Below are 23,760 nucleotides of genomic sequence, written 5' to 3'. Positions count from 1 at the left end.
TCGTCATCATCGCTAGATGAGGAGTCGCCATATATGAACTGAGACTTAGATTTGGTGAGGATGGGAGAAAGGTTGAAAGAGAAGGAAATTCGCCTCTTACGTCTGAGGCGTCCCACTGCTGAGGGCACGGGGGGGGAAAGAACCACAACAGGCACTGATCATTTGTTAAAAGTAACTCTGATACTAGTGAGAATGGGGACGGCAAGTAGCAAAGGCACGGTAACGCCTGGTGAATAATAGCTTATAAATAGATCATGAAATATAACATACCACCTGAGTTTTTAACTACACTCCTACTGTCTGTATGGGCCACTTTCTACCTTCATTTATAGTGATTTCTCCACCAGTGCTGGGACTGATGCAGACGAAGCATAATGAATCCCAACTTTCTTATCACATTGTGAAATGATTGTGGCCCCTCTGTTCCCCTCTGATTTTAGACGTGCCCATTCGGAACGGGCCGACTCGAGCTCTCTCGAGAACCACTCATCACAAAGAGAAAAACACTGAATGAGCCACTGATGAATGAGCCAAAAGATAATGACTTCACATCTCGACGACTTCGAAGCGAACACTGCGCTCGAGTTCGGCACAGACTGGAAGAACGGTTGCACAAACTTCAAAATTCCTCCCTTTAGGATGTCAACTTGTGTGTTAATGTATTGTGAGCTTGACGCAGGGTGAGAAAGTCGGCTGATAAAAAAGGCCAGAGAGGCTGATTTTGATGCGATGCTACTCACCATCGATGTCTCTTTGGCTGATGGCTAGCATGGATACAGACTTGGTGAGAGGCAGGGTCATGGGAGGACAGCTGTGTCGCAGAGGGCGATACCGCCTTGATTTCTGCAGCGAGAGGCACAGGGATGAATAAAAACTAGTGCACGACAATGTTAAAAAAAGGACACTAAGCCCGGCAGAAATACAGTGGAGCTGAACATTACCAGTAAAAAGAAAAAAAAACAGGAAAGATTAAACTAAAAAATGAAACGGAGACTTTCGATTTTTGATGTTAAATTTACTATGATTTAAATTCCATGAGAAGAGAAGGGTGTAAAGCAGCTTGAGGAAAACGATGTTTATTAATTCTCACTAATCCCCAAACTGTCAAGACTCAAATTTCCCCCGACTGTTTATAATTCTTGTTTATGTACAAGCTTTACGAATCCATTTCTCCTCTCATGAATTAGGCTAAGGATGTTTTGAGGATCCCTCAGGGTCGACTGCGTGACAGTATGAAGATCTGACATCTAAAGGACACAGATCATGTGTGTTGGGGGTGGGCGGATCGTGAGGCCCCTCAAGACCGAGCGTGTTTGTGAGCTGACCGGGTCGTGCTGTCTGCCACACTCCCCCCTCTCCTCCTGCTCCTCGGTCAGAGAAACCAGGGAGCCTCTGTCGTCGCTGTCTTGCCGGGGCATCCTGCTGGGCTCCACGATGCGCGGCCCCCGAGTGATGGGGCCCCTCAGCTCTTCTTGGACCCCACTGAGTCCCTCCAGGCTGTAACTGCGTGGACAAACAGAAGGCAAAGGTGACCTCAATGGGGGGGGGGGAGTAATTATGATGATGTATTGCACACACTCACACTCCACTGGTCAATACATTAAAGCTTTCTGGATGCAGCCACAAACACACACACTTCGCACCTGTTGATGAACACACACACACACACATGCATGCAGCTGGTCCTGCGTAGTGTTTAGTCAGCTGAGTTATCACCGGGCTCTGGAGCAGATTTACAGCTGAGGCTGCTGCAAATGACTTCCAACATCAGCATCGGCATAGGGAGCTCTGCAGCTTTGATTTACACACCCAATTACATCGATCTATGACTGGAAATAAGAGGCCTTGAAAAATCCAATACAATGATTATGGAGAGGAAAACTACAGCTACATTTCAGGATGAGCTATGCTGCCAGATCTGCAGCTCTATCCCGCTTCAGGACAGACCCTGTGATAGTTAAAGCTCCAGCAGTAAATCTCCCTTATCTCCAGCCCTTGGCTTTCTATGGCACTCCATTATCTAGCAAATCATCGGTCCAACACATTCAAGCACCGCTAACTAAAACTGGACTAAAAGAATCATGATTTGGTGATTATAACTGACCAGTGTGGAGCGGCACTCACCTATCCTCGGGGTTGTAAATGAAGATGACTATATCTGTCATATTAAGGCCTCCTTCCTGGCAGTATTATTGCACACTATCCTACGGAGCCAGAAGGTCCTCCGTACTGAAACATGAATAACACCAGCGGCTACCGCTGCTCTCTACTGTAGAAAGCCACCGACCGACTGACTGACTGCACGGAGCATTCACACACACAAAAACAGCCATGTGCAACCACCAACAACGACAATTTAAATCAGGTACTATGTAAATGTGCCCCATTCAAAGGAGCCCATGTCCTGCAGGCAAACAAGACAATGCCACACACACATTAACACACCAACACACTGTACCTGAGGGATCTAACTACATCCACACCGCTGCTGTGGGGGGGATCAGGAGGGCACCAGCTGATGCTAACAGAAAGTGAGGTGGAGCGGTTAGGAGATTATGAGATAAGGAGGAACGATGGAAAGAGGGACAAGCAAGTGTGACAGGCTAACGGTGAAGCGCACAGCGGCAGATGACAGGGAGGTACAGGGACGGAGGAGGACAAAGAAACCGCTCTGGAACAACTGGACGGCTTGTGCACAATAGGCCGTTTCGCATTATGGAAAAATGAACTTCGGCCCCAGTTTATTTCCTGCAGCTTCGTGGGAATGTTAGCTGTAGACGTGAAAATTACTTGAAGCGAAGTTGTTGCGTTGTTAGTATGCGATTCAGGCACAACAGCCCTGTTGGAAACACTGCTGTGGTAACCAGCGCTTGACAGATGCAGCCAGATGGTTGCAGAAGTGGCCAATAGGAAACATCTCTTAATCGGAGTCTGATAAATGCAGAGGAGGGTCGTAATTAAAGAGGAAGCCCAGCTATAATGCTATCAGAATATATTTCACCTGACAAGTTACATGTACGGGCACGTTAGAATGAATGTTTTGGACTATTATTGAATAGTCAGTCCACCAGATGGCACTTTATATGTAATAAATACATTATCCACTCAGAAAATATAAATGTCAAAAACAGTATTATCTTAGATTTTTTTTCCTGTCTGAACATCTTGTTCAAGCATGTACTCGTGGAACTAGCCAGTACTGCTTGCGACTGTTATCATCAGCTCTAACTAAAGAAGTCTTCCTTGGATGTTGACATTCTGCTCAATGACAAAAGCAAGACTCTTCCATGTTCAACAAACTTTGACTCCAGGGTGACGTTTGACCTGACCTACAAAGTTGAAAGAACTTTCTGGATTAAAATCAGTGGTGGCGGAAGACGCTGGCTTCTTCTCTGTGGTTTGCTACAACCTCCGTCTGGTTCAATGAACAGTCAACACAATGAAACTACAGGCAGAACAGATTCTATTTTGGTATAATCTATTCCCCAGAATTGATTGAAAACTCCTATGAGGCTTTATAGTCTTGAAATACTCCCTGGAGGAAGACATAGCACCAAAAAAAAAAAAAAAAAAAAAAAAAAGGCTCTGTTCTCAATCTTTTGCCAATACAGCTGAGCCTTCAGAGTTAAACCCCTCCCGTTCTGTGTGGCTGCCTTTTGTTGCCACCGCAATACAAAACACCAGAGCCTCAACCGTCTGTTTGCCACAGTATTTCGTGCACATTCCAACAGGGGTGAAAAGAGAGCAACATTTGTCAATGCAGTTGCCTGCGGGCGTGGAGCAGAGTGCAGCAGCGGTTCAGCAAGCATACATTAAAAAGGTGGGGATCCAAGGCCAGGACTGCATTAGTTTGCAACTGCACGTCAGTCTCAACAACACATGTACTGATGAATGTATTAATACCTTCTCCTGTGAAAGGCCGGCTTCCCCTCACCAGGGCTACGAATGGAACTGGAGGTGATGGAGACAGACACAGGAAGTGGTGGATGATGGATGAGAGGACGGCATGTCAGCAAGAACATAACCGAGTAATGGATATATATATTTTATTCTTATTTTTTTTTTGGGTAGGCAGTTTTCAGGATGAAGATGAAAGGAAAAAGTTGTCATTTTGACCAGTTAGGATTTGCTTTCTTGTCCAGAGTTATGTAAGAAGTTTGGTATCACTCTCATATTGATCCATTAAAATGAAGTCGGGGGAAAGCCAGCTTAGCTTAGCATGAAGGCTAAAAGCCATTTTACTGAGAAGCAACAGTGAGAAAATTTTTTTAAAAAATCAATTAAAGTTACTCCGGCCATGTTTTTATGAATTTAACAAGCAACATAAAACGTAGTTCACACTTCTACATGCATGTCTTTATTTAAAGACTCACTGACACACCCAGTCTTTAGCTAGTGATTACCAGATAACCAGGCTCTGTGTTTCAAATCTATGCTAAACTAAAATAACAGTCTGCCACCGATGGTATCGTGTGTATTGGACATGTACCATCTTCTCAGCTTTTAGGGGGGCTTTTGATGTGCGTGACTTACGCATCTCAGAACAGGCACAACCCCATTCTATCAAAGGTTCACACCGACTGCATTCGAGATCTTTATCAGCTTGATGTGTCCCACATATTCTTTTTTTTTTCCGTGGCATGCTTTCATTTAGTCTCTCAGTGCTCTTCTGGAACAAAAGGCTTTGATGATCGGCCACCATCAAGACCTGTCTTATTGTGCAAGATGTCCCCATGTTCAGCCTGTCTCTTTCTCTACAGTTGGTCTGTGAGATGTTTTAGTTTGACTACCCTTCCTACTCCTTGGCAACACACTCTGTGACACATAATCTCCACAGACAGTTTTTTTAAAAAATGTATTAAACTGTATTTAATATAATGCATTAAATTAAATCAAGTAACAATACAGGACAATATTACATGTGTACGAGTTTTGTCCTTGGTGTACAGGCCGTATGAAAACTACATTTATCCACTAAACTCTTGTCATTTCGTCATTCTCACTGGTGACCGGCGGCTCACATTTTAGCTCCTCCGTGCCAAAAGACAAACAGCTGATTCGGAGGTCAGAGATGCCAAACAGAGGACAGAGTCGGCTTCGATTGAATGGATCAAAAGCTTTGGCAGAGCTTATGTCACTTTGATTTATTGTTACTTAACAGTAACACTGGACAAGAAAGCAAAGAAGCAGATGCAGCAAATGTTTTTTTTTTTTTTTTCCTATAAAACGTGACCAAACTGCAGATAATTCAAAGCAAATCCAAGCAGATAAGTTGATGGCAGCATGAGTCCTGCTAATTCCTTAAGGTTTCTTGCAAAGAAAGGTAAATGAATGCATTAAGCCTTTTGCATACATCATTATATGGAACCTGCAAAATCTCCACATGTCATTAACACAAAACCAAACAAACGCATACACAATAAGACTGTGCGTGTGATTTAAAGCACCCAAACAGTTCTGGTGGCGATGGCAGAAAGTGTTGCTACGCTCATGGGTTGTTATGAGTTGTCTTAGCCCTGCTGGTGTGCTACTGTAAGCGTGACTTCTTTTGTGCTGATTCGTGATGACTTAACATGTTGCATGCGGGCACGAGTGTGGAAGTGGGTGATAATGCGACATGTGTATCTGTGCATCTGTGTGTACAATTCTGAAAGCTCCCTGCCATCACTAGACAAACGGCAACACAGCTGCTCACAGCAGGAAGAAGAAACACTCAACGTGGCACAGAAGGAGCGGCGTCGACAAACTCAACATCAGATCTACTGACATCTACCGACCGGCACCGGACTTACACCGGGTGCCGGCGTCTACAACTAAAGACTCACATTTCCATCCTTCATCCTAAAGACCTAATGTGATCCAGCCCGCTTCCCGCTCTCACCTCCTCTGGTTCATCTCTGTGTCTCCTCCGTAGTTCTTTCCAGGTCCCCAGCTGTGGCGGCGAGGAGGCGACAGGGAGCGCAGGCTGCTCCGGAGTATACAGGAACGCAGCGGCACCTCGGTCACTCTGTCTTTGGCCTCTTCTTCAGCTTCTCCTGCTCCTCCTCCTCCTCCTCCACTGTCCAGTCCTCCAGCGACAGCAACCCCAGTCTGGATGCCCTCCTCCGGGCTCCAGCTGCAGCTCAGGCCCTGGCTGCCCTCCGGGCTGGAGCTGGACGGGCCGACGCTGGCGGTGTCGTCTGTGGAAGAGCAGGAGACGGAAACCTCGCTGGCACTGTCTCCTCCTGTCACTGGCTCATCATTCTGTAGACATAAAGTAATTGCATATATCAGTCTTATTGAACCGCAAAGGAGCTTCGCTGATTTAAAATCAGGGCAGACTGTAATGAAATCCTGAGTTATTATACCAGGAAGCAGGCATGTGCAAAAGTAGCTGCATCCTATTAAAGTTTTCACTTCCATCCCAGATTTAACCTAGAAGCGGTTGCTCACAGAGCAACAGAGGAAGTGGAGCCTTTAACCCTGAAACATGGGAAAATAACTCTTTGGTCATCCAGCAACAGGGGAATATTTCAAATCTATAAGCTAATTTTGTTATATTACCCGTGCCCCCTTCACACACACACACACACACACACACACACACACATAGCTGTAGGACAAAACACAGCAGATGCACTATGCGACACAATAAAAATTAATAAAACGTAACACAATACAGCAGGTGTCACTCAAATCGTTTTTAATTGCCTGGGCCATCACATTCAATATCCCCGAGCATTTCTTCATTGAAGCATGAGATGAATTAAGAGAAGGCTGGAAGAGCTATTTAACCCACAGGAATGGGCCATAATGAGGACCAAATGGCAGGGCTTAAAGATAATGAGCCAGAGCCACTTTATAGCAACACTGACATTATAACAAAAGGAAATAAACGACAGAAAGCATACGAAAGCAAACCTTTCCCGGGAAAATGTTTCTAGGTGATGCACAGTCTTTTTAAAGTCTATTTCTCTACGTCACAGGTTCGTCTTGGCGATCTCCAGTCTGTAGTTGCGTATTTATAAAACTAATGAGCATCTTTGCAGATGAATTAGTGTGTGGTATAAAAGGTCAGAAATGTGAACAAAGTAGCAGAGATTCCTTGACATGTTTTACCTGACATGACGGCTCTGTAATACAACCAATGAATAACGCAATGAAAACAAAGAGTGTTGGTAAAATGACTCTACGGCCGGGGAGTGGTGGGAAAAAGCTCCCGCGTGCACACGCATACACAGGTTTTGGGATTTAGAGCTAATTTGTAGGTGTGAGCTTTAACTGGGTCTATTGTGCTGCCAGCTGCAGTGTGAGCAACGAGCATAGAGCGGCTTCTGTTGGAGAGCCGCGAATGAAAGATCTGCTTTATGCCGTGGACGCAACTTCCTCTGGGAGTGAGAGGACACATGAGTTTGTTTGCGCGTGCGTGTGTGTGTGTGTGTGTACAGAGCTCGCTGAGAGCCCATGTGACTGCAGTGGATGTTCCTGAGTCATGTGACTTTAGCTTTAGAGCTGAGGGAGTGATTCGTCTTTGACTTTTATTTGATATTTCAGGCTTCTGCATGATGCTTAGGTCCTTAAACGCAACACTCGATGAGCATCTGAGTTACGGGGTCTCGCTCAAGGGCACAACACACATGCGCAGCTCACGTGCTGCTGAGATCAATACCATGACCTTTAGAGCTATGACACAGTTTCTCTGCCCATTATTCTACATTTGAAGTCTTGTGTCTCACAAAAGAAAGACAGCTGCCCTACGGGGAGCAGCGGAGGCGTTGATCCTCCATTTCAGAATTTAGCTCCTGCGGTCTGTTTGAAATCAAAGCCTCTGGACTTCACGGCACATTTTGCCGATCACTGTCTGCCCGCAGCGCCCTTAACCCTCGGCATCGCGCCGTCGACTCCCAGAAAAGCTGAAGTTCTCCGCGTTGCCTTTGTCCACTGTTGTTCGCAACAGAACGCGCGGCCTGGCTCACATTACCATGAGCCCGCGTCGAGGGCTTAACACAGCAGAAACTGAGAGATACGAGCATTTCAACTTTAACCAAAGGGCGCCTGCTTCAAACAGACTTTCAACGGCAGCGGAGTGACAGCAGGGACCACGGCTCGCGCTTTCCCAGCAGCCGAGTAGAGCTGCCGGCTTGAGACGATGCTTAGTAGATGTTCAGGGCATCTCAGCCGAGGGGTGAGGATAAATAAAAAAAAAAAACAAGCACAGGCTGAGAAAAATAACCGCTTCATACATCGTATATAATCCCTATAGGAGGGGTTGCAGGAGTAAACACAAAACATCTACTTGCGAGCTCTGTATTTTTTCTCTCATTTTAAAATCTGACAGATATATACTGCATATTTAGCAGGCTGCATATTTTCCCACCTGCTGCAAAGGTTTGAAAGCTTCATATACGTTGTCACGATATATGCATTGTGAAAGAACACCTCGCAGTGGCTTCAAAGAGATGGAGATCAGACCTTTCTGAAGACGCTTTCATATCCCGGCTCCGCATTCAGGAGGCTCTCTATGTCACTGCCGGAGTCTCTGTGAGTCGAGGATGGACAGCTGGTGGCACTGCTGGTTCTGCTGGGAAACACTGAGGACGGTGAAGACCCTGGAAAGGAAAAGAAAAGAGAAGGTGTCAACGCCGAAAATACAGCGGGTTGGAAACACATAGAGACAGGTATGTGAAAGGGAAAACCTTTCAGCTCGTGCTGCCTAATAGATAATGTGAAGGCAGCGGAAGACGGTTTCGGAAAAACATTCTGGCGCAATGTGATTAGCTGCACTCTGTGTTAATATTTTCTCAACAAGAGCGTTCAGCTGTTAAACTGAAAAACACCAGGTTTCCAAAGTAATACGCTTTCTTTTTTTCCCTTTGGGAACACAAACAGGTCTGTTAGACATCAGTCTTGTGGGAATCTGAGGAGGTGTGAAAAGCCTGGCGGATCAATGGCCGACTGTCTCGACGAACGCCGCCTGCGCTGTAGTGCAAAGGCAAACAACTACCGTTTGTGTATCTTAAAAAGGTCCGAGGGCAGAATTGAAGCCGAAAAGCAACTCGGAGAAAATGGCAGATGAAAATGTTATTGATGTCCTGCAAAGCAGCTTCAGCAGCGTTAGTCAGCCCCGTGGCCAAGAGGACACTGAGGCTTACACTTTCCGCAGTGTTTTGTTTAAGCTTTAAAGTAAAAAGTGATTACCACTTCAGTTAACAGCTCGGTCGGCAGAGAGACGACACATTTGAAGCAGACGGTATCTCCGAAACACCACTTCCCTAACTTGAGTCATGGACCGTGCGCCAAATTAAATACCTTCAAACGCTAAAGCAACCACTAACCTCAGCAGGTACACACTCATCCCACAGTATCTCGCGCATTAAACAACAAGTAATCCACTCAAAAGTCGGCACACGACACAAACAGCTCTTATGCAACAATCCTGGCGGCTGCAGCTTTTGTACATGTAAGGTCATGAACAGATAATAGTCCAGGCCCGACTGAAAGAGGAAGACTGTACCCAGTCACAGATGTTTAACAGTGGGCTTACTTTAGCCAGCTGCCAGGAACGACTGGATGAGATCATTCACCCAATCTGTTATCCTGCATCATTTTGATGTCTATTTCTGCCTGAAAAGCGGAAGTTAGCATCGATCCCCCGGGAACATTTTTTTTATTCTCTGGACTCATGTGAGAACGAGGAAGTTGCTTCTGCACAGTGCACTCTATGTGTATGCCCGCGTGTGTTTGTGTGCTAATCCTTTAAGAGCCTGAATTGTGTGCAGCTAAACGGGTTAGGTGTTAAACTCTTATTGACAACATCCAAAGCAACAAACTTGTGAAAACGTCTACATTAACATTCACAATAAGGAGTTACAGGATTTCGCAGCAGCTGCAGCTACGAGTCGCGACCGATCCCTGGACGCGGAGAGACAGATTATCAAGGAATCCTGCGGCGGCTGGTAGAAACATGAAGCTACAGCGTTCGGCTCCAGTCAGCTGCTCTGAGGAACGGAGCCGTGGGGGGGGGGGGGTTGACAGATGGGATGTGGGGCTGCACTGGGAGTGGTCAGTCACACAGCTACTTCACATCACAGCGAGTTGTTACACTGCTCTAACAAGTGGGGAAACGGGGGGCACGGTTAAGAGGCTCCTTGCAACACACTAGCTGATATATAACCAACTCTCACATGTGCCTGCACGCGCATTCTTGACAGGGCGGACGAAGCGGCCCTTTACACTCACAGGCCACTTCATTAGGTACGCTAGGGAACACCAATTTGTTCTAATGTAACAGCCCCGCACGAAAGCATTCGTCACGACGGCTGCATCAGAGAGGCGGTGATTCAGCCAGACGAGCATTTCAGAGGATGTAGCTCGTGATGCCGTTTCACTGGACTGAAATAAACATTCAAGTCTGAGCCACAGAACAATTCGACGGCACTACAAACCACAGCCCTCAAAACGAAAACACGGCTGAATCGACGGCTCTCTCGGTTACTTGAAGCCTACGCTGAACATCGTAACCTTTACAGAGATCAGATTCGGAGCAGGGCTGCGCGTCCGAATGTTTTCACTAGGGTACCCGGTGAAGTGGTAGATGAGTGTAAAACATTCACCTCGGATGAAAACGCCTCGGTTGGATAATGGCCGCGCAGATTTGAAAGGCACTGATGTTGAATTATCAACAGACTTTAACAACAGGAAAAATAGAAAACAGGCTCATTTTTTTAAGAGCTTTGTAATCAGAGATGTCGTCGGTTTATGGCTTATATCTTCTTTTAGGAAATTAATGTCTCGATATTTGCATCCAATACTCTGGATGTGTATGAATCCAGCAGCGGAGCGTGTTATTGTTTAGGGGATTATTTCCATTTTCGTCTTTTAGGAAAAAATGTCAACGTGTTTCCGCAGCAGCAGTCTGATCACTCAAACACAGACATGCAACAATACACACCGTGACACCACCACAATGGGCTTTCTTTGCGATACACAACAGAAACTCCAAAAATAAAACACACACTGACCTTTGACCTCTAATGCAGAGCTCAACCCTAACCACGGCGGTTTAGTGCGACGATGCAAAAACATGGTACCATTTATTCCTCATCGTTCTTAAGCACAAGTCCACAGTGAAAGGAGGATCCCCAAAGTGGAAAGTTGAAACGTGTGCGGGTATGTCAGAGGAGTGGTGGATGCTGGGTGTTTGTTTTTTTTTTTGTTTTTTTTTTCCCCCACCCTCAGACCCCGCCTCCTAACACCTGTCCACCAAAACTAGCAGGGGACTGCGAGCTTTGACAGCTGCCTTCCTCCCTCTGTTTCAAACAGACCCCCCCAACACCAGCGCCACCGGCGCGCGAACACAGAAAGAGCGCGGAGAACAGGTGGAAAGCTCTCCGATGAGTCAGTGGGTGGCTGCCGATGCCGCCGGCTGAATGTGAATCAGCTCAACGAACCAACGGGGCTTTACATTTAATCAAATGCGACGCGTCTCTACATCACGCGGGTGACTGGTGAGCGACTGCCACCGCGCCGCGCCCCGCTCCCATCAACAAAACATCCCCTGCGACTCGAACTGTTTACTTTGCCGGCACTTCGCCGCAGTTAAAAATCAATTAGAAGAATCAGAGCGGAGGGAAGCCGAGCAGGACCCCAGGCTGACGAATGCGCGTCGTCACGTGAACGCGGCACAAGAAAAATGGCAAAGTAGATATGATTCAGACAAGTAATCTGGTCCGAAGAGATCAATGTGGTTAGAAATAACCGACAAGATATAGGGCCTCGCTGCCTCAAAACGCGATTCTCTGCACATTTCTACTATTAGTGGAGATAAGACACTTTAAGTGTTTTCCCTAAGTGCAGACTTTATCAATGCTTACAGATAAAACCTTATTTATTTGCCCCATGTTTTCTTGTATTGTATTTCTTACATTTCTACACGACACTCTGTAAAGCTAGGTGATTTTTTTTTTGTTTTTACATACACAGGGAAATTTAGGAATTTCCAGTCAGCTGGAACTGACCAGGGTAGATACATTTTGACATTTTGACTCTGAAGTGTGGTAAAGTCAACATTTGGTGCTTTCTGTCTTGCTGTTGCAGGTGAACTGATTCACTTTCGTTATCAGGCGTACCCCTGCAGTGCAATAAAAATCACGCAACTATTGTGAAATTTAAAAAATGAATTCCCTGATTAAATCCGGAATGGAATTCTTCACAATTTTGCCAGAGGCCGCTAACACGCAGCGTCCCATTTTTCACAGAGATAGAAATCTTTCTGCACAGTTTAGAGCGCACACCAAACCAAACTGTAATTCCAACCCTCGCTATGATTCATGTAAAACCACCTTTTACTCCTCTATCTTTCTTTTCTCCATCCCTTGTATTATTTTAGCCCGGAGTCCTCGACACACCCAGTATTTCTCCTCCTACAGCGTATAAATAAGGGTTAGTGGACTGAGCTGAATTAAACAGGACACAGGGCTTCACCCATATACAGAGAATGCAGTATCATGGAACATTACAAACAATACTGTAAAGCAGCAACATGCCTCCGTCTATGTGGGCAAACCACAAGCAGCCAGGCATTGAAACCACAAACAACACACAACAGGTCCTGCACATCTGAACTGTGAAGAAATGCGAACATGAAAACGCTTCCGTTGTTTTTTTTTTGTTTGTTTTTTTGTATGTGTGTTTGTTGTTGTTGTTTTTTTTTTGGTGAACGTGTCAAAACGAAACTGCATGTCCGTATTTAAATATCCTGTGAAGACACTTTTGTGCATCCCAACATTGCACAACACACAATGATAGGATTTTCTTTTGATGGCAACATACAAAGAGAAAACATGCAAGGAGGAATTGGCCTGAAAGCCTGAAGCGAAGCAGAATCGCAGAGGTCTCAACCCTGGCCCTGACCTGGAAGGCTTTTTACAAGGCAATTTCCCCGGGTCAATCCATTTACACTGACCTCTGATACTGACTGAAGGAGGTCAGCGCCCTCTCAACATCCTACCTCAATTGTGTGATCTACTAACTAGAGCATCACAGGGAGAGCTCAAACTCACTTTATTCTTTACATAGTCAAGGTTTAACAGCCGTTCTACAAACTCTGACAAAGCTACTTCTAAAGCTTCGCAATGACATTGCTAACATGCTAATGCTACGTTCTGGCGCACGCCCACACGACAGCCAAACACTGTCCTGGTGATGATCTCATTCCATTGTTTCTTAACATATTTCCTAAGGAGCAACCACCCAACCAACAGACAAATATTATGCAGCAGATCACCAACGTTGCACAGATTGTAAATACATACAATACATGCTATAACAAGCCTGTGACCGCGTCAAAAAACACAGACTTCATAACACAATGGTTCGATTCGATTACTCAGCTATACCTAGCGAAACGGCCACTAACTGCATACAATATAGGCAGTTTCTGTAGTCACGGTTACCAACGTGACTAAATTAGAAACAGAAACAGGCGGACAGGCAGACAGACAGTTACTTCCACCAAAGAGGAAGTGATGTCAACTTGCTCCAGCTGCTGCAGAGGAAATCCCACCCTCACCCACCCTTCCATTTTACTTCCGTTTGACACCCGTGTGTTTTTTTAATGTTTCCCTTTCTGTCTTTCTTTTTCTGTCTTTATCTCATCCATTCCAACCTCTCTTTTCGTTCTCCATCGTAAAGACCGCATCGGTTTCCGAGCACAGATAAAAGGCCGTTTGATCCAGCTCATCGATCTTTTGGTCTTGTTTTATTGAGGCTGGGCTCTGTGCAGACAGACTCATCTTACGAAGGTCAAAAGATCGTTTGTTTCTTACCTTGCAGGCTCTGTTGCCCAAACACAGACACATATACAGTATGTCAACATCTAAAATGCTTCAGATATCTCTATTCTATTCTCTTCTTGCTGCCTGTACTGACTGAAATACATTCACGGTCAATCACTTCCTGCACTGACAATTGAACTGATGACAACCACTCTAGGGACGGCAATGTGGCTGATATACACTGATTTATGAGCACATAATTATCCTTCATAGACTCAATAATACATCATCAAACACACGACTTTACAGTCTCCTTGACTTATCTGCTAATTAGTTGTGTACCCCAACTAATGTTAGCATTTATCTGAAAGAACAGTGAGCTACTGGAGAACATAGAATAAAAAAAACTAAAAATTAAGCTGGGGGGACGACCGCAGGTTCACAAGGATTATTTAAAAGGACAACACATGACACGTTACGCCTCATCTCTTATCAGCGGGCGTCCACCGTTCATCCTGCTGATTCTCTGACGCCGCTGAAGCGTTAATCAGCTGCGTCGCGTGTACGATACCACCGACTGCTCTAAGCCCGTGCAGATGTCTGAAATACTGCATGTATCACATCATCACTAAACCAGGTTGTGGCTCCATGCCACATCCCTGCGTGACATGCAAACATGCTACGCATTCCAGCGCGGGCCATCACAACTTAGCTTCACACCCCTAATAACCGCCAAAGGTTACACCGACAACCCAAACCCATTTACTGAAACGTTCGCTTAACAGTTACTTAGCTTCGTTTTCTCACGCTGTTCATGTCGTTGTTAAAACTTAACAATGCCGAGTTTCTTTTTAAGTTCTCCTTTTCTGTTCTGCATCACATTGCTGGAGGACACTTGCCACTATTTTAGTCGACCTAAAATAAACATCTGTACCAACAGTTTCTCAGTATCTTTACATCCGCGGCAAATGCAAGTGCTGCGTTGTTATTCGGAGCCTGAATATTTCTCAGACAGCCAGGACATGTGTCATGGTTGACAGGCAGGTTCAACACTCAACACTGACGGCTGACTGATGAGAGGCCCGAAAACTTACACAGACATGATCGTGGCTCGTTATGGCTGTCACACTTGTGACCTGTTTGGAATATCTGAAGGTCTGAAACTGGCCAAACACTAATGAATATTTTCGGTAGGGACACGATCAGTTTCTAACACTATCGGTATCTGGTAACAGAATCTTATATTAGTCTTCAAAATTTAGTTACGTGTACTAAATTCCCTGTCTTGAGTAGAAAAAAAAAATGCCACGCAGAGACTCTCGAGCTCTAGACCCAACTAACAGCTAAACATCAATTTTCTGCCGCTTCAGATAAAAGGGCCTCATCTTTCAGCTTAAAACACTAATGCGCAGTAGCTCAGCACATTTTCCTCTGATAGGACACTAAGCCGCGCAGCTAATGGCAATGTGCGGATTCGCGAAATAAAGAAACAGAAACTTTCGTGACGTGCATTAAGTCAGAAGAAATTCACGAGCAGTCCCGGCAGTAGAAACGGACGAACTCTTACCTGAGTGGTGAGTGTTGCAAGGCTGAGGGAACGACGCCTCTCTGTCTCGGTGTATCTACAGAGAAACAGGAAGACACTGAATCAGCCTCAGCAACATGTGATTGTCACCCACGAAGAAATAATGATGCAGACCAGCGTGTCTGTTAGGAAGTGCTCCTCACACACAGGATGGGAGGCAACGATAAGACACCCTTTCTAACAGCGGTCTTGAGAGCGTTCATGGGATTGAGTAGCCAGGCTCGGGTTCTCTCTTGCCCCAGAGGAGCTGTTAGAAAAGCTCCAACTTTAGTCCGGTGTTTGAGCCCCGACAACTCGGTCACACTGACACCAACTCAAACTCTCTGACACTCTGCCTCTGCCTGTCGGAAATCTGTGGTTGGCTGCGAACACACACCACTGTGGCTCTGCTTCCTCTGTGGTCCCACTGTCTATACAACAGCTGTGTGTGTGTCTGTGTGTGTCTGTGTGTGTGTGCGCGCGTGCTGATCTTAGCTACAAAAGCCACTTGCAAACCCCCCTCACTTCGCAGGCAACAGAAAAGCTTCGACAGTTTGGTCAGAGCCGTGCAGATTTTACGGACAGCTCCGAATGTGAAGCTACCGGAGACTCTCCCACCAATGGCACGTAGGTGAAGATGACGACCGCTGACTTTGATTAATAAACCACCGCCAAGCTCTCCAGAAGGAGCCCTTTTCTCAGTCTTAACGGTTGCCGGAGATTTCTGAACTGAGCTGAAGTGATAGTTATGAAATAAAGATGCACCTTCCTCAAGATGCACATGATCTCTCGTTCCCTCATCCCCTTAATTCTACTCATTTAACTCCCGCGTCCCAGTAAGCTCGGGTTAAGCCCGGCTCAGATCAACAGGCTTTAGCATTACCCTTTAAACTTGGCCGTGTAACGGATTTTACAAAAGAACCTCCAGACGCCGTACGAACGGGTCTCCGATCTGAAGACGACAAGCTTTTTATGTCAAGGAGGAATCGATGGAACGCAACTGAGGCGCTCTTCCACCAAAGACCACAGAGTCTGCTATTCTTTGTAAACCGCATTTCCAGGTCCTATGTGGGTCACGAAGGCGTCATCAGATGAGTGGACGACAACAGTCCCCTTATTGTTTACGATTAGTTTTGTTTCTGAGATTCTGAGAAGGACACAAATGAAACCGACTACTCTGTGTGAGATGAGATGTAATGATTAAAACCAGCTGAAAACAACAGTGGTGTATGAAAACAAGCCCTATTCTTAGCATCACACTTACTTATCTGGAGTTAGGTGAGCATGTCTGTAGTTAGACGAAGCTAATTAGCTTAGCCTAGCGCAAAGACTTTTTTCCCCTATTCTAAAAGTAAGCTACCCCTCCAAACAAACTCAACTACTGCTCACGACTTAGCGCTGCTAAGTCAATTACTTGTCTTGTAATTCATGCAAAAAAAAAAACAAGTGTGAAAAAAAAAAGTTTAAAGGATTTCCACGCCGGACTACTTCTTCGAAAGATGCTATCGTTGAGTGTGATATTGAAAAGACCCGTCACAATGCCCTACTGCTCAGATGACAGAGCAAAAAAATAAAACCTACTTCCCTATATATTCCTCACATACGAGAAAATGAAAGCCTTTCACGAAGCCTCAGCCATTTCTGCTCTTACTATTTACGGTGAGCCGTTTTTTATAGCGACGCTCTTTCAATTTCTTCACCTGACGCGATATAACCCTTCAAAGCCATTTTTATTGGAAACGACAGAATGCGCAAATATTCAAATTGCTGACTTCCACGAACAAAAAAGAGGAAAGGGAGTCAAAACTAAACTTCAGACGCAACAGTTATTAACGAAATAGAGAACAGAGACCGGAACAATGAAAGAGAACTGTCAAGAGGTTAACGAAATCAAAAGCTCCGGCGGCAACTTTGAGGGGGCCGAGCGAACACTGAGCTCTGTTGACCAGGTCTGAGCGTTTAAAAGTTCCCACTGTGACCGTCCACGGCTGCGTTCCTGCAAATGCACCGACGACAACGCGGACACCAACTGGCACCACGCACGGGCACCTACATCAACCCCCAGAGTTGGACGTATGCACCCACATGACAAACACTTTTTTTTCTTCTTCATCCAGTCTCATGTGCACACAACAGCCCCCTCCCACCCCCTATATGCAGAGATATGCATGCGCAGAACACACAGGCTTTTTCTTTCCTCACAGCTGCGTTCAGATATCAAACAGAGCCCGCTGAGACAGAACAAACACGCTGACGAGGAAAGATTAGCTGGTCACAGAGGGCGCTGGCGCACGCACACAGACACACACACACACACACACACACACTCACACATGCACATGCGCACACTGACAAACATTCACAGACAAACACGCAGACATCAATGCACAGACAGGCTCTCATCAGAAGCAGAAGGACTGCCAGTGATTGCAACGATTTACAAATGGCTACGTAGCTTGACCTTAGCGGAGAGCATCGACAGCCCAACTTCAGAAACAAACGATTCCGAGCAAAATACGGATGAGAGCCGCAATAAAGAAAGCGGCAGCAGCTTTATGTTTAAATAGACTGTTTACCCACAGTGAGCCACCAGAACCACTTCAGTGTGTTTTGGCACAGATTATACAATGAACTGAAGTCTTCGGCGTTCAGGGATGTGAAGTGGATACTTCTCCGAGGAAGTGGACATGCAGTTTGTGGAAATGGCCGCTATTAATGCAAGTTATTAAACGTTGACACGTTCATTAGTCACGCTGGTAATAATGGACGTATTCTAATGTGAAAGACCTGCACTAAATCCCACTTCACGACTGTTTTAATGTTCAGCTGACGTTTGAAACAGTGTCAGAAAGGTGGTAATTTAACCGTATGATCAGTTTGGAGGCTGCAGTTTGCGTTAAACACTGAAGTGTTTCTCTTCTTTCCTAAAATGCGGTTGTCAAAAATAACTGTGTGTATTGTTGGTACAATACACACAATGAAAACACAGTTGAATCCACAGCTCTCTCCTCAATTATTTTAAATAAAGGCCGAATGCTATAACCATCATGAAGCTAAGATTTAGTGTGGGACTTTACTAATATAACATTCACTGGTGTATTTTGGCAAGTGTATTACTCATACGTTCATTTTGAGGTGCGGGTGAAACTCTAAGCAATTATAACAAATAACATTTAACAAGACACACAAGTCACAGCATCAACTTCCTGCCAACTCTTCTTTTAATTCTAAAAACCTCATTCGCAAAGACACCGCCGTGGATTTGAGGACAAAACGTTTGAGACATGCCTGCAGTTACTCTGTCCAGAAAGGCACTGACTCAAGGTCAACAAAAAGCTACAATAATATTCATTGGCCATGAAGAATATAAGAAACGGAAAGAGAAGGAAAGGTCACGTTAGGAACAGGTTTGTTTTTCTTGACGGAAAAAGAGAGGACGGCAGGGGGAAAGTGGGATTAGCAGAGCGAGCGACGTGGGCTGTCGGACGGTAAGCAGCCGCTCGTTAAAGCGGTCAGAAAAATCACACATTCATCAAGCGAGTGTCGGCCGGCGAGGAACCGATCCCCCGTCTGAAAGCTGGCAGGCCAGATTCTGAACAGCCCTGTGCATATTTGTAGCGTCGGGGGAATCTAAACTGTACCCAGTAAAAACACATCTGGTTTAAAAATAAAAGGCGGGCTGCAGTGTGCGTGTGCGTGCGTGTGTGTGTGTATACGTCGGGGCACGCGGGACTTGGACCGCTGCCTTGTTTCTAAACAGGCAGGCAGCCAGAGAGGGTCTGCAGCACTGAAGGATGCCATGGCTGACTGAATGACAGCTTCCAGCCGGGGCTGTATACACAGCGTGATCCCTGAGGCCGGCGAGCAGTCCTGAGGAGAGAGCTATTCTCTCGCGCGCCTAGGAAATGCACTTTCTGGCTCGAGGACTGCCTTAAACGGTTCTGTTCGGAAAGATTTCTCTCAGAACTGCCGCATTAAAAAAAAAAGATAAACACGACGAGGGACAGGGGTCGAGAAGCCGCAGCGCTGCCAACAGAACAAACAAATTCTCTCCCAATCACAAAACGATCGAGAACGCTATAAGGAATGAACGCCCTAAGAAGGAAAGGCGCATATACAGCGCAGACGTAGCACAGAGTGCTGCTTTTCCAGACCGTTGGGAGTGCTTATTTGACGTCCATCTGAGAAACCGCACGTGTATACACTTGTATATACTGTAACTATGTTAGTAACTATAAAGGCTTATTCACAGTTACTGTATTTGGTAAGTGGTGATGTGTTCTGTGACTCCGGGCAAGGAGGGACGCTGGGATGTAAAACGCTGGCTGGAATGAAGTCATTTGGCCGCATGCCTGTTTCCATCTGAGGCAAGAGGAAACCGTTAGGCCGGTGCTGCCTTTTTCCCACACCATCATATCTCTCTCACTCCCTCCGCTCCTGCGTCTCTTTCGCACACACACACTTTCTCTCCTAGTATTTCAGCCCTCTGGTGAAAAGAGGAGCTGACATTAGGAAACAAGTTTAGACAGTGACAATAGGTGTTACGTATACCAGAGCTATCCTCCTCTCAGATATTCCCCTGCCCTGCCCTGTTTCTTCACGTCACAGGACGGTGCGACGGTCAACATCACATGTCAGGCGCATTCGGCCGCGCAGTCCGCGGTTCGGTTTATGCGTGAAAGCGAATCGTCCAGCCTTTGGCGAGTGGTTATTATGTGTTGCACGACAACGAGCAATAGGAAATGGCTCAGTTTTGACTCATCTGTTTAGTTTGAAGTAAATCCTTGGCCTTTTCTGTTGAGCTAATAATAACTATAGCGGGAATCCACTGTGGCTCCTTCACAGTTCACAGTGTACATTTACGTATGTCGCTCATCTCAGCGTTTTACGGTTTCAATGACAATTTTACTCGACTTGTGCCAGTTACGCAGATTACAGATGGTTCTCATTTCTGTTAACCAGAAACATCTGAACCGAATATCTGCATAATTTGGCTTGGAGCAGTTTCATCGCCTTCTTTATCGTGATTACTGTTTGGTTACATGAGATCCGAACACTTTAATCAACAGACAGCGGGGCTAACGGCCGTCCTGCAGTCAGGAGGAAACGCCACAGTGGAAAAACATTATAAAAAGGTCCTATCTATATATATATATCTATATTTGTATATGTAGCGCAGGGGAAGTGCCACTCGGGCTTTAAATAGCACAACTTTTGCGCGCTATAAAAATCCCATTGAGAAAGATTCCATCGAGCTCACGCTTGAAACGGTTTGACACGGACCCTTTATGCCGCAGTAACAGGACCTTTGAGAGAGGGAGGGAGAGATTAGAGTAAGACAAGACATTTTCAGTGGACTTTATGTTGTGCTTCAGTTCAATAGTTTGTCTGACAAGAACGGAGCACGCAGACCAAATAACCCCGGAAAGACCTTAAACCGTCTGAGCCTCGTTAAGTTTCATACGCAGTTATTCCGCAGAGATGGACGGAGCGTGGGGATCTGTCATAGATGTGCAGCTCACATCCGGAAGCTCCGCTCCACCCCGAAATAATCAGCACTCTGTGTCTGCAGGGCCACTATCAACAACCATGCAATCATCTCCCAGGGTGCAACGCAACGAAAGCCGTCACAACATTCCTGACAGAAGACTCCAGGTAAAAGCACGGCGGAGCACTTCGCGACACTTATGATCGGGTTTTACTTAAATAAATAAATAAATAAATAAATAAATAAATAAAGTTTTCCTCAAGAGATTTTAAGTGTAACCAGGCCTTCAAATCCTACCTGTCCGGAGAACTTGAGTTAAATAATTCCATCGACTAAAGGACTTAACTTCATGTCGTTTATTGTCTTTGATCTCCCTTTTACGTTTTACTTTTCTGAATTAGATCCAGCTCTCGTATTTCCTTGCCTTTTACCTTTATATTTCAATTGTCTGGGGCACTTAACGACTCTGTTTTGAAAGCGTCCGCTCAAATGACTGTTATTACGGTGGCAGTAGTAGTATTATCATACCAAACAACTTTGTTTCAGTGCAGATAGGTAGCCTACCTTAATCAAAACCACGTCTACAGCTCTCTCTCCTTTGGCACAGAAGCTGTACCTCCGCTTGTGACGTTCATACATTTTCCCTTAGATATCCAGAGCTGCTTTACTGAACAGAACGTTAAAATCCAGGAGAAACACTGTTGAAGCTGTCTGCTAAGCTTCACATCTGGCCACAGAAGCAGCCTTCTACCAGACTCCAGCTATACTCCCTCCTCCTCCTTCTCTTCTTTCCTCCCTCCCTCCCTCCCTCTCTTCTTCTTCCCTCCCTCCCTCCCTTCCCCCCCTCCCTCTCTTCCTCCCTCCCTTCCTTTTCTTCTCCTCTGTCATCTCTCAACTTCTCTCTTGACTCTGCCTCACTCATGCCTTTGCTCTTTCTCGCTCTCTCAGCGAGGCTGTGAATGCCTCTTCCTCATCCTGTGAATGAGTCTTCCAGAGTACTTCATTGTTGCAGCGTGACAGATGACAGAGGGGCATTATTACTTCGGTTAATGTGATTTAATCGTCACAATTGAGGCTGTTGAGACTGAACACCCCCTGCTGGTGGAGGATGTACCACTCCTGAGTGGTCTTCTGGGTGTTATTTCACCTTTTACGGATGATGCACAGATTAAAAACATGCGTGGAGAAATGACACTTAAAAATCTAAAATGATTAGATGATGTCATTTAAACAGTAGGATAGGCTTAAATAAAATCATAGTCTTATTACAAGGTGCCACGGAAGTTCAAATACCGCTCTATTTTCTACATTTTCCTCTGTTAAATGGTCATCCATACAGGGAGTGTCTTGATACGCTGAGGAAAGAAGGAGAAAAGCGAAAACACAGTGGGCAACAAAAGAGCACAGGTTTCTGTATATACAACTCTGGGGTGTGTGTTTGGGCGGGTCATGTTTCACGGGGACGTGCACATGGTGAAATCTATCCTCACAGCACAAAGTGTAATTTGGAAAAAGAAAGGACCTTACATTGTACCTCTGGGTCTCAGGAAGGATTTGAAAACTCACCAAAATGAATGATATTATTAATATTATTTGATCCCGCTGTGGGTGAATTTGCTCTCTTTAACCAGTCCTTTTTGTAGACACAGGGAGCACTTTTGGAACAATGGGGAGCCACCTGTGTGGCGCCAGGGGAGCTTTGCTCAAAGGCAGTTCAGCCATGGATGTTGGGGGGTGGAGGTTCACATTAAACCTTCTTAATCAAGCTTACACTCTTGCGACAGAACACTAAGCATTTTTTGAATGACACGTAAATGTGTGGCCGTCCCCACACAGTTTGTGGCTTGTACCCATGGACTGTATATGAAGCGGACGACGTGCCTCTAATTCTTTCCATCGGCCAAAGTGACGCTAGAGTTCCAGGGATACGGGTGGCTCCACTTTACGAGTTCAAACCCAGAGTCTGCGAAGTACACTCTGTATCGATGACCCGCCCACATTTCACCCAGACTCACTCGGGTTCTCGTTTGTACTTTCGGCAGTTGAAGAGAAATGTCGGATTACACTCTGTACTTATTTATTTTTGTCTGGCTCTCACGGATCTCACAGGACCGCTCCACAGAGAAGTTGGCATGGCAACTGGTATTGATGGTGACGTCACATCAAGTTTCTACTAAAACAAAACTTGACTCACAAAAACATGCTTCAACATTATATTAACTACCTAAAATGACAGAAACCATCACTGAAAAACAAACGTCATGTATTTGACGTGTATTGTAATGTTTTAGTTTGGCCCAAGTCCCATCCACTAACATACAAAAAGTTTATGACCCGTACTGCAGCCAGACACCAGGGGGAGCTCTACTTGCTTTGTCCCATTGTCTATCTTTAATATACAGTCTATGGGTGTATCTGACAAGAAAATACAGCTTTGACTTCAGGTCCAGAAACTACACAGCGCATAGCAAAAAGATGTGATTCTCTAGTCGGTAATCCTGTCCAAGGGGTATGTGGGTCTGGAGTCACTTAGTTCCAAACTGATTATGCTCCAGCAAAGGCCTGCCAGGCCAATCACGTAATTTGGACGGGCTTTATGTGGTGATGGACAGAAGAGTAACAGCAACGTAGTCATAAACATCCACTGAGCACTGTGGAGTTGAATAGCCCTGATTGGCTGTAGGACTTTCCAATTGCGTGCAAGTTATTTTCTGCTATGAAAATACAAACTAAATCCAAATGCAAGCTAATCCAAACTAATATTCTGATGAGAAATTATTCTGGCTACACCGGGCCAGTGAATAGAAGCCACAAACAAACCAAGCCCTCCTCTAATCAAAACTCTGACCTTCACAGAGCACCGGGGGTCTCACGGTTTAACTAGACAATGCTGAACTAAATAAACCAGGAATATCATTTTTTTGCCATTTGTTGGGTTTTGAAGCCGGTAATCT

At 45.5% G+C, this 23,760-nt stretch overlaps 1 protein-coding gene across 7 annotated transcripts in view; it reads right to left on the bottom strand.

Moving 5' to 3' along the window:
• The window catches only part of LOC125005957 (A-kinase anchor protein 13), a 95,965-nt gene that overhangs the window by 30,785 nt on the left and 41,420 nt on the right, over window positions 1-23,760 (bottom strand). For 6 of the 7 annotated variants that reach the window (XM_047581639.1, XM_047581640.1, XM_047581642.1 and 3 more), the window contains exons 10-15: window positions 15,322-15,376; window positions 8,452-8,588; window positions 5,882-6,243; window positions 3,904-3,951; window positions 1,326-1,503; window positions 741-843 (exon numbers count right to left, since the gene is read on the bottom strand). In XM_047581639.1, the coding sequence (XP_047437595.1) occupies window positions 741-843; window positions 1,326-1,503; window positions 3,904-3,951; window positions 5,882-6,243; window positions 8,452-8,588; window positions 15,322-15,376 (883 nt within the window). The remainder of the gene's footprint in view (window positions 1-740; window positions 844-1,325; window positions 1,504-3,903; window positions 3,952-5,881; window positions 6,244-8,451; window positions 8,589-15,321; window positions 15,377-23,760) is intronic. The other variant, XM_047581641.1, reaches the window with a different exon arrangement.

Source organism: Mugil cephalus, chromosome 3, assembly GCF_022458985.1.
Source record: "Mugil cephalus isolate CIBA_MC_2020 chromosome 3, CIBA_Mcephalus_1.1, whole genome shotgun sequence".
NCBI lineage: Eukaryota > Metazoa > Chordata > Actinopteri > Mugiliformes > Mugilidae > Mugil > Mugil cephalus.
The sequence above is the reverse complement of the archived record's forward strand: the minus strand, read 5'-3'. Positions and strand labels throughout refer to the sequence as shown.